The sequence below is a fragment of the Neopelma chrysocephalum genome, unplaced genomic scaffold (genome assembly GCF_003984885.1).
Source record: "Neopelma chrysocephalum unplaced genomic scaffold, ASM398488v2 Primary Assembly neopelma1_25, whole genome shotgun sequence".
Lineage (NCBI taxonomy): Eukaryota > Metazoa > Chordata > Aves > Passeriformes > Pipridae > Neopelma > Neopelma chrysocephalum.
Window position 1 is genome coordinate 14,173,831 of NW_020897694.1, and position 16,175 is coordinate 14,190,005.

Consider the following 16,175-nt stretch of genomic DNA (forward strand, 5'->3'; position numbering starts at 1 on the left):
TAGGGCAAAGCGCTGCCCAAAATTTTTTCCTATAGATTTTTTGCTAAACCTACAAACAGATGCCAAATGTGACTTGGACACATCACAGGACAGTAATAACAAAAAGCAAATAGAAGTTGTATTTTTGACGAATGAAGAATAACTCTGATACTTATGTGATCTCTCTCCACACAACACTGGCATACATACGCCAATGCATTGGACACCTACACTGCACACTATAACATAAATAAAGAAGTTTGTGCACCAGGACACAGAGCAGATTCAGGCATGTGGGATATTGCACAACTCCAGTTTCTCTGATAGTTATGCACACATTAGGACCAATCAAAGTAATTCTATCAAAACTATTTCCAGGAGAAAAAGCAGTCACCAAGAAAACTATTATTGAATACTACCTGATTATCTTGGGGAAATATTGTAGAAATTACCCCCTCTAATAAGAGAATTAAAATTGAAGGGAGAGGAAAATGGTGAATCGTGGCAGATGTAGTTGGCAGAAGACCAAGCTCACAGTAAATGGGAGCACAAGACACAGAACAACAAATTACAACACTGTGCTGAATGAAAATCTCTGGAGTTTCAGTAAAATAGTTTTCTTTTTTACTTTAATTATTGCTATTTTTTAATATTTATACAAAGGAAAACAAGCTATTCTAACTACACCGTCGGGCCATGTGAAAGCTAAAGGATTTGCCCAAACAAAATCATGTCTTTGTCCTCCATCCGGTCACAGTTAAGATGAACAATGACCATATCCTCTGTCAGTTTATGTGCTGTATTGCTATTCTCACTAACTTCTGTAAAACTTCACAGAGTGCAAGTAAATGCTGAGTTTGGTCCAACATGTCTAAAAATGCATGGCTGCTGTAAAGTCATCTAATCAGATCAAACAGGCAGCCACAGATTGACAGAACCTGAGGGAATGGCCTGAAGTTGTGTCAGGGAAGGTTTAGGTTAGATATGAGAAAAAGATTCCTCACCCAGAGGGTGGTTGGGTGCTGGAACAGGATCCCCAGGGAAGTGGTCACAGCACCAAGCTGACAGAGTTCAAGAAGTGTTTGGGTGATACTCTCAGGCACATGGTGTGACTCTTGGGGATGGTCCTGTGCAGGGCCAGGAGTTGGACTCAATGGTCCTTGTGGGTCCCTTCTAACTCAGCATGTTCTGTGATTCTGTGACAAAGACTGGCAGCTTTATTACTGGTATCATGCTTAAGAGTGAAATGTATAGCTGAAAATATCATGCTAAAAACGTAGGCCAGATTATCAGTCTGTGTATGTGCCAGTTATTTTTCTGCCTTCAATATGAGTGCAATCAGCACAGCACATAGGAGTAAATAGCTGTGCATGTACCTTGATGAGTTGTTCCTATGCCTGAGACTGGTTTTACCTGAACAGTGAAGCTAAAAAGAACATTCACTTTCAAATTAGAAAAGCACTTGCTCTGAAAAGAGCCTGTTTTACTTCAGTCCATATTTCTTTATATACAATATCCTATACAATTCAACTTGTACCCTGAATTCTCCCTAAGAGAATAGTGAGGCTCCTCTTTGTATGTCCTAGGAAATGATTGTTCAGATATTTTTGTTTGTATCTTTACTTCAAAATAACCACCTGCTGCTTACAATAGGCTTTGAGTTAAACACAAGTTCACTGGTCACAAGAATTAGACTGTTTTTCTGTCCTTCATTAGCTGTCCCTTCCCAAAATTATAATACATCCTGTTCACAATCATATGCCCCTATAAACTGGCTTGCGAACAAAACCAGGGTATGTAACAAGCAGCTTTCCAAGCAGGCAAGATGAAATATCATGAGGAGCTTCCCTGGTAGCCCAGAAAAGAGGTAGAGTGAGAGCTGATGATTCAGCTCCTTGAAGTTGCATCCTCACAAGTTATGCCAATAGGCAGTGATGGCAGAAGGGGTTGGTGAACCTGTCTTACCAGTGCCAGCTTCCGTGCCAAATGCCAAGGCAATGTGACACCCTAAGTCTCTCTTTCCTGTATCTCCTGTCCATTAAACAGGAAGATAACAGTTGGTATCTTCAAACATACCAATTTTGGATCTGGTGTACAAATAAAATAATCATAATACACTCAAGATGGGATGTCCCTCACTCTCTTCACCTTCCTGAGGCCTCCTTCTCTACTAAGGGGTCCTCCCGGCTGTCCCTAAGGGTTCGTTAAGGAACCACAGTATGGCTGGGCACCACCTCCTCCACTCCTTCATTTTCTATCTCCTTCACTGGAAGTTAAATTTGAGTGTTAAACTTCCACTTGCCTACATAATGACACCACTAAGCTCTTTCAGAGATCCATTTTCATGAGCTGGTCTCTCCTTACATGTAAAAACTGGAGGTGAGAAAATAAGAATATTTATAAAGTGATAATAAAATGCCTAGATTTAATATATTCCAGATTTCCAGTTCAGATAATTAATAGTTGTGGTGTTTGGGTTTTTTGATCAGGTAATGTTTAAATATCTCAGAAAGCAGGCTTCCATTTATCTCACTGACAGAAACATCACTGATATTCATCCTAAATATTCCCAATTTTCTTCACATTACTTTTACTTAGAGCTGTTCTTACATTGCCCTTCATGGACTCCGCAGTCAGAGGGAACTGCTACAGCCAGTGTTCCTGACACCCTTTAGAGAGGTATTGTAGACTTTGCACCAGAAACTGGATTAAAGCATGTCTTTTAGAACTATTGATTTTAACAACATCAAGCAGTAGCCAGTTTGCAATGTCAAAGTTTACTTACCTTCATTCCTGGGAAGTCGCTCCATATTTTTAAGGTAATGGATCTGGTATGTTTTCCCTGTCAGGTTAAAAAGATGTAGCCACACGACTTCCTTTACGTTCAAGGCCATAACTAGGGTCATTATGTCTCTTCTCAACTTCTCTTTGAGAACCTGCACACTCCTGAGTTCTTTGAGAACTCATCAGGCTTGCTCTCCAGTTCTAAAACACCTTTATGGCTTCATTTAAGTTATCCTTGTATGTTCTTGCAGTATAAACAGTGGGTCTAGAAGCAGTGAACAGGACTATGGTTTTACTTCACTATTTCTACTTGATAAACCTATTTCCTATATACAACAGGAACCATTCCCACAACTTCACAAAAACCTCACAGTAAAGTAGCTGTTCATGACGGTTCAAAAATCCTTCTCAAATTACCATTTTTCAAGTACTGAGATTTTGGTTTTAACATTTTTTAAAGCTTTTTTTTCAAATCTCAATCCCAAGGTAACATGACACCAAAACAACATGGTACATTTGTGTTTTTACTGAATGATGCTAACGGTGTTTAAAGTGAAAATTGTCCTGCATAAACTGGAACATACATCGACACAAAATCACAGAATCATAAAGGTTGGAAAAGACCTTTAAGACGATGAAGTCCAACCATCAACCCAGCAGCACCACCACATTCACCACTAAACAATGTCCTGAAGTGCCATATCCACCCATTTTGTGAACGCTTCCAGGGATGGCGACTTCCCTGGACAGCCTGTTCCAATGCTTTACAGCCCTTTCTGTGAAGAAATTTATCCTAACACCTAATCTAAACCACCCCTGGCACAACTTGAGGCCATTTCCTCTCCTCCTGTCTCTTTGTTACCCGACATTTTTTTGTCTTTCGTTCTTTGCTGATGAAATCTCAAGTTCACCAGTTGGATGTTTGCTACTGCTGATGCTAGGTGACTGGTCTGCAATTCTGTTCTTGCTCTTGCACTTTTAAATGTTGAAATTGCTTTGATATTCTTTGAAATACTGTTTCCGAACTTTAATTAAAAACTAGTATTTGTGGCGCAGAGTTGAATCCCTAATACTAAAGCCATGCCTACATCCCTAGCTCAGATCACACAGAGTAATATAAAGCTCCACTACTCAGCATTAGATCTCTTTAAAGCAGGTTGTCTACAGCCATACTACCTACCACCTTGTCACATGGGTCACTGCTGATTCTTAGGTTATTGTAAGTTTTTTTGCCTTTTCTTTTAATTTAAAGTATATCAAATAATAAGGACTGCAGCATTTCTACAGCATGAAACTACGAGCATGTAAAAGCACATGACTGTGTTTGAAGGTGAAGCGTTGGGAAGAACAGGATCTGGTAAACAGCCTGCTGGGAGCAGTCCCTGGAGTAAAGTGTGAAACAGCAACAGCATACAAGTTAAACTCAGAAGGAATTAGTCATTTGAATCAAAAAGTAAGTCTAGGACTGAACCAGTATTTACTCACCCAGAGAACAGCAGGTGGGACAGAACATTATCTAACATATATATACACCTTTCATGCATACGAGACCCCTGGTGGCCTAGTGGTTAGCGTGCAGGACTTTCACTGCTGCGACCACGGGTTCGAGTCCCCGGTCTCCTGGCCTGATGGAGGTCGTTAGCCCTGTGTGGCCATCCATCTATGAGAAGGACACTCTAAACAAACCTACGTCCTGAGGACCTCACTGCCATTGTCCAAGCTTGCTTGGCCCCGGCAGATGAACCTTAGGATTAAAGGGTGGGCTCAGTTCAGCGCAGGCTGTGTCTCACCTAAAAAATCCATTGCGCAGGCTGGAAAGGTAAAAAGACCTTTCCCCAAATCTTCATTCGCGAAGATGGGCCATTATATCATGCATACAGACCTGCTAGGGCAAGTGTCTTGGCCTAATCACCATTCAGCTTTTTTTTTTAGTTAACACAATTTTCTATGAAAAACTCCCTAATGTTACAATGGAGACTTCAGGATCATATGTTTATCTTCTTTTCTAGTACTAGCAATCTCATGTGAAATTATTTTCTTACTTAATTTTGTATTTCTAAAATGTAAAATTACAAATGTCAGCAATCCCGGTAGTTATCAAGCATGCCATGCTCTCTGCATGACTGGATTCACAGCTGTGCTTAAGCTCTCACACCTTTGCTATATGTGACACTAAAGATACTTGGTGTAAGAATGAGAAACTGTAAGTGGCAGGCAGGACTGCATTTTATTCACGATTACTGAAAAGGAATGAGAATAAACAGTCAGCTCCTGCCCTAGGTCACCAGTGGTCCTTTGCAGGGTCTTCGCTGGGTTGTGTGCTGCATGACTTAACCTCAAAAAAAGGAACAAAGCAACAAAATTTCCCAATTATAAAGTTAGTGAGAGTAGCAAGACTACTAGCAAACTGTGATGAACCGTAGAAACACATGGAAGACTGATTAGGAAAGAAAATGGCCCGGGCATTTCAGCATAGACAAAAAATTATACACGTAGAGATAAAACACCGTAGTTTCACATATGAAAAATTAGCCTCTGAGCTTAACATTCCACTCAAGAGTGTTAACAATAGATAATGCCATGGAAAGAGCACAACATTTGGTTCATATTAAAAAAGCAAGTCAAATATTAGGAATTACTAGGAAAGAAATAAAGGACAAGAAAGTAAACAAACAGGCCAGTACTCAACTACATGGCTAATGTCACATGCAGTTTTGGTTCCCTTCTCAGAAAATGAGACTCAGAAAAGTTTCAAAGGACAGTAAATACAGAGGCTATTCTATGCCTTTGGTCACCCAAGAAGTATTTTAGCTAGTGCATTTCAATTTAGAAGAGGAAATTTAAAAGTGACTGTAACATATCTGGAGAACGTTGACCGGCACAGGCATAGTAGATACAAGTTTACTGTGCAGGGCATACTAAATTAAGCTAGTTCAAAATAAACAAGAAGTGGTAATTCTTTATGCAACAGACAAAATTGATAAAGGCTGCTGTTACTCAGGAAGCATATACAGTCCAAAGGAAACTGGACAAGTACTGGAAAATTGAGCACTGAAGTTACAAACCATAGGATGTTCAGGAAAGCCTGGAAAAGAAGACACTTAGAAGCTAGAACACAGAAGAAAAATAACCAAATGCGTTTCTATTGTTCTTACCCTTTCTTAGGCAGCTGCTTTTGACTACAAAAGAAGCTATTGTGTTAGAAAAAAAGGAACTTTGGTCAGGACCTGTATAGCTATTCCTGTGTTTATCTTCAAGAGTTTCAGGAGCATGTAAGTAAGGAGCACAGAGAAAAAGCACGTGCTGTTTGCTTGGCTTCTTAGTTAAATGCAGTAGAAGGTGGTGCGTGCTAGAAATACAGACAAGACTTCTCAGTCATCAGTGCTAAGTCTGAGCATTCATGTTCACATAATGGGGATGCTATTAAATGACAGACTTACCTTACAGCAGTAAATATTTCCAATGTGAAACTTCCTACTAGAGGGATTTTCTTTATTTCTTGCCAGGAAGAAGAAACAAACACTTACTGTATTTGTTCTGGATGGTACCCCAAACCAAAAGCCAGCAGGAGTTCTCTTACACCAGTTTTGAGAAACAACATGTTCTCCCTTAAGTATATGAATTAATATTAAGTAACCAAGATTACCATTTAGTTCCACGTAATAATAGCAATAATGCATTTTTAGTTTTATAGACATCAAATTGATGTTTCAAATGACAAAGATATGCCCTGCTTCTACAATTCTGCATGACAAATGGTCCACCAGAAAGCGTCTAAATGCATAAAAACTGTAAGCCTACTGATGGCAAAATGGTAGATGCAATTTACTGGACAGATCAAGAATTATATATAGTTATATAAATTTTATATATATATATTTTTTTTTTTTTCTCATATTGCAATTGCAAGCTCTTTTTAAGCATTTCAAGGACATAGAACCCAAACCAAAATCAAGCTAACAAGCTAGAAAACCCCCTGGAAATACATAAACGCAAAGTAGTCAATAGAGTGGCATTCAAGGGAAGTCATCACAACTTCCTGAATTACTCAAAGATCTGGCAATGGAGGAAAAGGAAATGCACCAGAAGAAATATGCATCCTAATAAAATGTCATTATTATTTTGGGCACATTTGCTATAGTTTACTGAAAATTTTCAGGGTTTAAGTTACACAGGGAAATCTCACAGATTTAGATGTGCCTCCTGAGAACAAGAATGCTCCACGTCTTTTCTCTTTTTTGACATGTAGCCCTGCGTTTAGAGAAAATTAAGTAAAATGACTTTTCAGATTTCCTAAGATGAACTTAATTGTTGATATATTTTTATACTAAGGATATCTTACTATTAAAAAAAAAAAAAATTACACCCAATATTCAAGTCATGAACACTTAAAACCCTTTGTAAATTGGTGCTGTGAGTGTGCAAAATGACACCATTTGTAAGTTCCCCAGCTTGGTTATCCAGAAGTTTTTATAGCATCCTCTTGCAATGATTTTTTGTACATTCTAACTGGAAACAAAGGTAAGCGATTCAGTGTAATATATATTTTTTTCTATTCTCTCTACCAGCAATTTGAAGTATTTAGCCTCCTTGATTGCTTTTTGTAGAGCTATGACCTAGAGTGCATATTCTGTATACTCTCAGAGTAGAGAGTTATCTCTGCACAAGCATAACTTTTGGCTTAACAAAGATTCCAGGTTCATTTCCAAATGTGCTTCACTCTATTAACCCTGGAGTTCCTTAGGTCCTATTAGCACCACACCTTGAAACTAGGATAACCAAAATCGAAAAAGCTTAAAATAAAAACCCAAAAAACCCCAGCTTAAAAGCACCAGGTGAAGAATACACAAGAAACTACTTTCTTACGAAGTAGAATTTCTGGATGAAATATTTACTGGAAATTAAGACTTCTTCTGGCACCAGATTCCTAGTTCTAAATGAGAAGACATTTCTATACCAACTGACTGTTTAAGTCTCATTGATACCCAAGAACCGAATCTGATGCTTCTCATTTATGCTTTGACTAAGAAACAACATACAGACTTAATATTTTTAGATCCAGTAGTTGGAACAAATGTAACAAATGTAGCATTTAATCTCTGTAAAACATCCCATGTCATCTAGAATTTAAATTTACATACATTTCTGCATGGATAACTGAAGTACCTTTGTTATTTAAGTGAAACACTTTTCCCAGCAATTTGAATCAAAATCAAAAGGACAATTCATTACCTATATTATCAAAAATGCTTTAGTTCTTATTTTCAAATTGATACTTAAGTCACTGCCCTTGCTCTAATTAAAATAAAGTCAGACTAGGCTTCATTCCTCTATGGTCCATAAAGTAAGGCTAAAATTGTACATGGAGTTTTTCATCAAAGCAAGAGATAAAACCCAGGATATACTAGCACTTCTAAAGGATGCATTAACAAAGCTGCATTCATTATAACAATATGCATTGGTACATGCTAGTAAATTCAACAGACGTACAGTATCTGGCATGATTTTAAAAGTATTGGATGCCAAAGAAGAGCAATTGCACTATATTCACAAACAGTTCACAAAAATACCACATAATGATATTACTGGTGAACTTATTAAAAAATTTTTCAAAGCTATTACATGCACCATTCTTTTGAATAATATTACAGAAATATCCTGAAACCTTTGCATACACACTTATTTCATTTTTGTCTGAATAGTGGCAATCTTCAGAGCTCCTGTTAAGTTAATCTTGGCATTCTTCTCATGCAGAAATCTTTGCCCATATTAGCCTGTCATATTTTCAGCAGCCTAGAAGCAGAAAAAACATTTATTGCAAGTCACCAAAAGAGACATCATATAGATTAAATTCAACCTTTTCTTGTAACTATTTTAATTTTCCTAGAACTAAAAAAAAAAACCAAACCTAAAAATGAAGAACTACTTATGAACATTTCTCTAATGAACGCTATTTTCTTAAAAAATAATGCTGTCGACAGCCATCACCGTTTTCTAAAATAGCCATTCCTGTTTGCTTGTGTTAAATTTTATGTCCTGTATCTGAGCAACTTGTATTCTGTACATTTTACCCTAATGCTTTCAAGGAGTGCTCAAATGCATGAATATGTTTACCTCTGGAGTTTACTACTTGATATAATTTGTGGTAATTATTATTCTCACTCATACAGATAAGCTATTGACACAAAACTTAGAAGAATTACACTAACTATAATTGTATAAATCACACTGCCAATTATTTCATTAAGAACATCAGTATTTTTTATTACTGCATAACTCAACCCAACCAACAAGGCACATTGTTGAAGACTGACATTGGAAGATTTTAGCCAGTTATGGGACAAACAGTCAAAAGATAGCAAGAGGAATGATACATCAGTAAAAGCAAATGAAAAAGCAAAACAGCCCTCAATTACTGAAATACGCATAGTTAAATGCATATGTATGCACGCATTCAAGCACAAATATAAAATATGCATGAGTATAGAAAAATGTTAAGCTAAAAATAAAGTATGCAGTCTTCTAGAATATAGGTATAGATATAGGTTTCCCCTCCACCTCCCAGATATAAACAAGTAGAAGATCCACTAGAAAACAATCATGATTGTGACGTTTAGGTAGACCATAAAGAATGAAAATCCTTCAAAAGTCAAGTGAGGATTTGTTTTTAAACCACTGTTATCCACTACTAGTTTAAACAGGAGGTAAATGCTAATATATGAAAAGCCCTATATATGCACACATCATGAAATCCCCTCTTGCTGGTCTTTGGAAAGGTTCAAAGCACAGGTTAATGTGGTGAAAGCTATATGTGAAGATTACACTACCAAGCTGCATGTACCCATTTACAAGTACTGCTGCATACTGTTAAGTCTGAGGTTATAGAAATGAAGTTATATTGGTTAAAGCAGAAAGTAGCGATCTATTTTTGATATGATGCAGATAAGGGGGCAAATAGTGACTACAAATGCCCAGAATAAAAATCTGGGGGTTTAGTTGTGGTTTTCATTTTTTTTTATTTTTTCCCCTTCACAAGAGTTAATCTAACTATTTTATTTGTACCATTTCCAGCATCATGTTTAATTCAGTTGTATTCATTGCCTTTTCCATGGAACAGTTAATTTCCTTGATTAAAACATGAATCATATCTTAAAGTACAATTTACAAATTGAAGTATAGCAAGTTGCACGTGCACCCAACTCTTAAAAACAAATTCCTAGGCTGTTTAAACAAAAGCATTACCTTTAGAGCTTCTGTAGCCTTGCGCAGTTCTTTAATAACAGATGACAATGCTTCTGGATTTATCCCTTGTTCACAAAGCCGCACACAAATAGACAATGTCTCCATATCCAAGCCAGTGTTTAATATTCTTGAAATCTCAAACAGAACTGCAACAGAAAAAATGAAAGCACTTTGGACCCTAAATACTATGAAATTTCAATTATCAAAATCATTATTCATCAACATTTAAATTCTACAGTAAAATGTGAACATGGTAGTTGTCCATTGCAGTCTGAACTTCAACAGCAGCATTCATGTTCAGCTTTCCAGCACAAGTTAAAAGCTACAGCTTCCAACATAAACACCATGCTTTTCTGGTTCAGGAAACTTAATAATGGATAATGGGTTTTGAAAAAGTAAAAAAAAATAAGTGAAGAATTCAACAATTAACATGCTTACCAATTATGTAAAAGGTAGGCTATAAAAACACTGTACTTCTGAACTCCAGATACTGATGATGTCCTGCTGAAATGGACTGGGAAGCACATTGTTAAAGCTTTTACAGAGAACGTCAGCAGTTTTCTAGCCACCTTCTTCCACAACTAAACCTGGCTTTAAGTCTAACATTAACACAAGTTTAATGATAAGCAATATTATTCAATTTTTATGTGTCCTGAATCAAGAGCAGCACCACATGTCAGTATGAGACCTTCTGGAGAAGGAGATTCCAGTTAGTTTCATTAAAAAATAGGTATCTCTCTTGCTCCTTCCCAAGTTTCTCTGGAAGGCCCCTTTTCTTTGATTCTCATAGACAGTTTGTCCCAGATACAACAGAACAACTCACTGAGATTTTATTTCTGATTTCTACAGTGATCTCCATCCTGAAGCTAAGCCCCAATACAGATTGATTTTGTACAGGTGTTACTCACACAGTTTCTGTAACCAAATCTCCCCCAAGCTAGGGAAAAGTGAAGTACAAGGTCTTTCTCACCAAGTAAAAGCATGGCAAGTGACTACTGTCCACTTACCCAAGACATTAAAAACCTAATGTATCCGGTCAGTTCCATTGAAGCCACAGCAAAAAAAATCTCTACATGTGAAAATATTCTTGAAGCCCACACAAGTAGGTTGGATTAAGAACATGAACAAGTTTAAGACATGAAAGCAGTCTGTCAGTCCAAAGTCCTATCTACAAGCCAGGAGGAAAGCTTCCATCCTTCTCTGCCTCAAGACATTCTTTTTCGTGCTGGCTTGAAAGCAAACGATTCCAAACACATTATACATGCACGCCCTGTCCATACAAAAGCATCTTCAACTAACAAACTGATGCAGTTGCAATAAAATGACATCGAATGTTTAAGAGCTACAGAACTAAGAAGGACTAAAAACTTCCCAGAAAGAAACAATTTTTACTTTTTTTAACCATTTAAAATCTATCAAAAATTTTACTAAGCATGTGACATATTTGAAGGCAGAGCAGTAAATACAACTGAAGATAAGTTCCAATTTCTATGTCAGCAAGAACTGTGGTCACTAGTTGGGGCAGTGTCTTTGGCAGAGAGATGTAGCAGTTTCTCCACAATTCCGAGCTCTTAGCTCTGCAGAGAACAACCGCTAAATATCTATGTCTATCCTAGATAAAAGATATACATTTTTACATGGGGAGCCTGGGCTCCTAAATCTGAAGATCAGTACACTTTCCATATCTGTTCTCAAAAGCCTTTCTTTGCCTTTAAATCCATGTATCATCCCTCCTGCCCAAAACATTCCTGCACAAACGGAGAGAATGGTTGTCAAGAACCTAGACTCTGTCCTTCCCAAACAAATCTCTCTCCATCTGCACAAATTAGTCTTAACCTCTTGCAGCATCAGAGGAGCCATAATTCTGCTAGTCCTGCCTTGCCTCCAGCAGCAGGTCAGAAAGTGAAGATCAGTGGTTGAAATGCTAATTTTTACACCAGCTCGACTGGTAAAGGTATTTGCTAAGAAACCCTTATGTAACTTCAAGAGAAGGGAAGATGCTGATAAAATAACAAATGTAAAGCAATAACCCCCCAAATGTTCTCCTTAGCCTCTATGCCCTCGTTAGGGCATTTCCAGAGAAAGTCTTTACATTTAAGAACCCTAAGGGGATTTCTTGGCAGCTTTCCACTCTGCATATAAGGCTTTGGCATAGGCATTTCATAGAATTCCAGAGTTTCACACTACACTAAGAAACAACTCCAGGATGTACCAGCTTTGATTCCTCATAGTGAGGCCAGAAGAGCAAGTGAACACCTGACCTGCTCACGTTTCTTGGCTTATAAATCTCCAAAATATTTCCCAGCACTCCCGGTGCCACTACTCCCACACTCCCCGTCCCATAACAGTTTTGGTTTGGGAGGTTTTTTTTGCATCAGAAACTACTCTAATTCTGTAACAATGACTACTGTTCTCAAAGCTTTTTCACTATATTGTTTGGTTTTGTTTCGTTTGTTTGGTTTTTTTATTTAGTTTACTTCTGTTTTCTGACTTGAGCCATCTAGGAGAAGGAGGGTTCAGATCAGTTCAGGTGCTGGCAGGGTTGGTCCTGCCTTTCCCTTCTACACACTTCGTTTCTCCCTGGCTTAAATCCAAGATGCACAGAGCCAGGTAGCATAATTTGCGTTATCCGGTACAAATAACAAGAAAGTAGAGTAAATATATACATATATTTAAAAACACTAAAACCCAACAGTATTCTCTATTAAGTACTTAGCTACCTAAAGATCCCTAAGAAAAGCCACTCGACGTCCAAATTCACTCGCACTATGCGGGTGTTTAAAGCGTTTCACACACTATGAGTAACACGAAACAAAAAAGACATTGCTACGCGCTGCATCTTCCAGTAGCCACAACCCGCACCCCTCTTCCCAGCAGAGGCGCCCGATGCGTTCGCTTCCTTCTTCATCCTGACCAGGCGGAATCGAAGGTCTGGAGTTGCTTCTTAGCGTTGTTTCTTGGCCACCTCGTGCGCGTCCCCGTCTCCCTCCCCCACTTCTGTCACGTACCGTCCATGGTCTCCCGGACTGCGTTCAGGCTGGCGGCGTTGCTCGCCATGGCGACTCCGCACCGCCCTCACATCCCCTCCCCCGGAACCGGAACGCGCCCCAGCTCCGGCCCCACGTGAGACCCCATCGCAGCGGCACGGCCGGGAGGGCGGGCTTTCTTTCGAATTCGTGCAGCGGCACCCCTGCCGATTGGCCCGTTCGAGAGAGAGGGAGCTCTGCCATTGGCCCGGCGGCGGAGGCCGCGCGCTGTCATTGGTCAGAGTTGTCGGAGGGGGCGGGGCTGTTTAAAGGGCCGCCCGGCGCGGCGGGGGCGGGAGCGATGAGTGGGGCCTGATGAGCGAGCGGCGCGGCGGCAGCGGCCCGGTAACGGTGGCAGGTGTCTGTGCCTCCGACTTCGGCACCCGCGACATCGCCCCCTCGGCGCCCGGGGACTGGGAGGGCGGCTCGGCGCGGTGGCACTATCTCGGGGAGAAGAGTGAGAAGGGGCTAAGCAGGGGCCCCTCACGCGGGGCTCCCGTCCTGTTCGCCGCCGCAGGGGCGCGGAAGGTGCCCTGCAGCGGGAGGGAGCGGTGCCGCCGCCCGAAGCCCTCGAGGGCCGGGGCAGGCCAGGCCAGGCCAGTTGGGGCGGGGGAGGGTGGTCGGTTTTAGCGCCTGGGCCAAGCGGGTCCTGCTCGGGACGTTATTGCTGCCCTGGCCCGCGGGCGGCACCGCGCGTCCCCCTTCCCGCCGCCCGAAGTCCTCCCGCGGGCAGGGGCTGCTGGGCTACTCCGGTGTGGAGGGAGGAGGGCGGGCTTGCCGCCCGCAACCCCGCTCGCCAATCCATCCCACCCCCGCGGTCGCTGCTTGGCGTGTGGGCACTGCGGGGCGGGCGGGGAGACCCTGCTGCCCGCGTCTTGTAACCCCTCCTTATTCCCGAAGCCCCTGAGTGCCCGCGCTTGGTGCGTGAGCTGCCCTCCAGGAACGTGTTTGGCGTCCTGACCGTTCTGTTTCTTCTTGTGGTTCGTGGGTGGTTTTTTTGGTTGCTTGTTATTTTGGTATTTGCTTGTTTGGTCTTTTTTTTAATTCCCTTTTTCCTGCCCTTTCTTATCTCGTTTTTTTAGGTTCTCTTTATTTTTAATTGTTTATATCAGCCTGATTTATCGGCTTTTTGCCAGTAGGTCCAAGCCAAAGCTAACTTCGTTTTTTTGTTAGTCCTTTAAATGCTTCTGGCACCTTAAAACAATTGATCGTCTCCTCCTAAAGCCTTCAACATGACCCTAAAATATCAAAATTAGGTTTTCATTATTTCCCTTAATTTTTCATCTCCCTCTCTCTTTTTCAGGTGTAGCTTAGTGTTATGGGTGATACAGAAGAAGCTAAAATGCAGATAGCACCAGAAACTCCAGGACGAGTTGCAATCCTGAATCCATTTGAAAGTCCCAGTGATTATTACACTCTTCAGGAGCAGATTGTCTCCAGTCCTTCGGTCTTTAAGTCAACAAAATCCTCATCAGTAAGCTCTAGTCTTTAGTTGTTTAACTACATATATATGGAATGTTAATATTTTCAAATGCACTTAGAAGGATATTTTTTTAGTGTACTTTAACGTATGTACTAAGCCAAAGAATTCTGGTAGTGTTTGGAGTTTCTTCTCTTTGCAGAAATATGCTGCTTTTAATACTAACATTGTTGCTTAGTCTTCCTACCTTTCTAAATTTATCTAATTTAATCCTTAGATATTTATTAAGTGATTGAGTGCTAAAAAAGCCCCAGTTCCTAAATAATAAAACTTAGTTGCATTACTGCTATGAGCTGTTTGTGCATTCAAATTATTGATTTAGTGTATATATAACTTGTAGTTGCAAATTACGTTTTGGTTTTTAGTTGAAATTATTTGCTGGTAAGAAGTAGAGAAGATACTATGCTAATGAAGATAAAAAGACTTGGTAGATAATTTTTCAAATGTATTTGACCAGTACTTGCTAATTGTTAGATAAAGGGATGAAGCTGCTTTATTTCTGAATTGGGTTTTGTTGTGCACTATGCATGGCATTACGAGGGAGACTTTGCAAGATGCATATGAGGTTGCAACTCTTCAGTCTTTGACATGGGAGGTGAAAGGAAGACTTTTATTGGATAACATGGTTTAGACACTGGGTGTTCATGGAACTACAATTTGGATTGTGGCAATCTAGAAACAACTAAATTTTATCCCAAGTGATGTATCTTTAGTAGATCTGTCCTCAGAAATTGAGAAGAAACTGACACCTCAGTTTGTAAATATTAGCTATAACTTTCCACTTAATATTATCTTATAAATCACTGTAATACCACTACCAGGGTAAGAAGCTTGACTGACTTAATTTTTTTTTAAAAGTAGGTCATTTAAATAGAAACTCTTCTGATTGTCCGAAACTATATGGAAGCAGTGATTGTGTTGTTCCATTGAGATTAGTCCTGTAGTTCTATTTTTATCTTTTTATAGTAGTAAGCATTAAGATGCCTGTTTCTTTTTTTTTCAGACACCAGGAAAATTTAGATGGTCTATTGATCAACTTGCTCTAATAAATCCTGTGGAAATTGACTCAGAAGATGTTCGACGTCAAGCAATGTATTTGAGCCATGCTAGGTAACTGCAATCTGTTTTTATGCAGTTAACTTAGCATTAATACTAGAACTCCGTTATTTTGCTTTATTAACATTTCAGCATAGCATTAAAGACTTTTTATTGAAATCTTTTAACATAAATTTTTGCATGTCCGTGATGTGGATATAATATTTAGATGAGGCTGCCTCGCTGTTAACTTCTTTTCGATGTTAAGAACCGCTGATCCACTGTGACTACAGTTTGGAAGACAGTCAGATAAAAGGAGTCAATGGAAGCAAGAAAATGTCTTGCTGGTGATTGTTACCAGGCTACCTCTTCTGTTCCTTGTTACAACACAGTTTATCTTCTCTCAGTATTCCTCCTGCAGAAGGGTAGAGCTGGGAAAGCTACCTAGGGAAGCCAGCATTCCCTTTCAAAGGTATAGATTAGACTTAACATGAAGGAGGAGGGGACCAATGCTAGTTACTTGAAGTAGTTTGGGGACCTTATCTCAATTTTTCCCTTTCTCTGAAAATAACTTTCGTGGGGAAAATGAGTAGGTAAAACAGGCTTGGTATTTGGAGTTTATCTTGAGG

General features: G+C 39.7%; 2 protein-coding genes across 8 annotated transcripts in view; one reads left to right on the plus strand and one right to left on the minus strand.

Annotated features, from left to right (window-relative positions):
• Positions 1 to 7,638: 7,638 nt before the first annotated feature.
• MZT1 (mitotic spindle organizing protein 1) lies at positions 7,639 to 13,147 on the minus strand. Its single transcript, XM_027674519.1, has 3 exons — positions 13,014 to 13,147; positions 10,006 to 10,151; positions 7,639 to 8,556 (listed from the first exon to the last, which is right to left on the minus strand). Exons 1-3 carry the CDS (start codon positions 13,060 to 13,062, stop codon positions 8,533 to 8,535), a joined length of 219 nt encoding a protein of 72 aa, XP_027530320.1. The 5' UTR covers positions 13,063 to 13,147; the 3' UTR covers positions 7,639 to 8,532.
• A 168-nt stretch (positions 13,148 to 13,315) lies between these two features.
• BORA (bora, aurora kinase A activator) overlaps positions 13,316 to 16,175 on the plus strand; it is a 35,831-nt gene continuing 32,971 nt past the window's right edge. For all 7 annotated transcript variants that reach the window (XM_027674530.1, XM_027674529.1, XM_027674534.1 and 4 more), the window contains exons 1-3: positions 13,316 to 13,488; positions 14,335 to 14,505; positions 15,515 to 15,621. In XM_027674530.1, coding sequence (XP_027530331.1) covers positions 14,350 to 14,505; positions 15,515 to 15,621 — 263 coding nt within the window. In that variant the 5' untranslated portion in view covers positions 13,316 to 13,488; positions 14,335 to 14,349. The remainder of the gene's footprint in view (positions 13,489 to 14,334; positions 14,506 to 15,514; positions 15,622 to 16,175) is intronic.

Excerpts from the sequence above, each read along its gene's own strand:
- MZT1 (XM_027674519.1), bottom strand. The coding sequence starts at position 13,062 with ATGGCGAGCAACGCCGCCAGCCTGAACGCAGTCCGGGAGACCATGGAC. Across the intron at positions 10,152-13,013 it reads AGTCCGGGAGACCATGGACG|TTCTGTTTGAGATTTCAAGA; the intron begins GTACGTGACAGA and ends TTTCTGTTGCAG. Across the intron at positions 8,557-10,005 it reads AGGCTACAGAAGCTCTAAAG|GCTGCTGAAAATATGACAGG; the intron begins GTAATGCTTTTG and ends TTCTGCTTCTAG.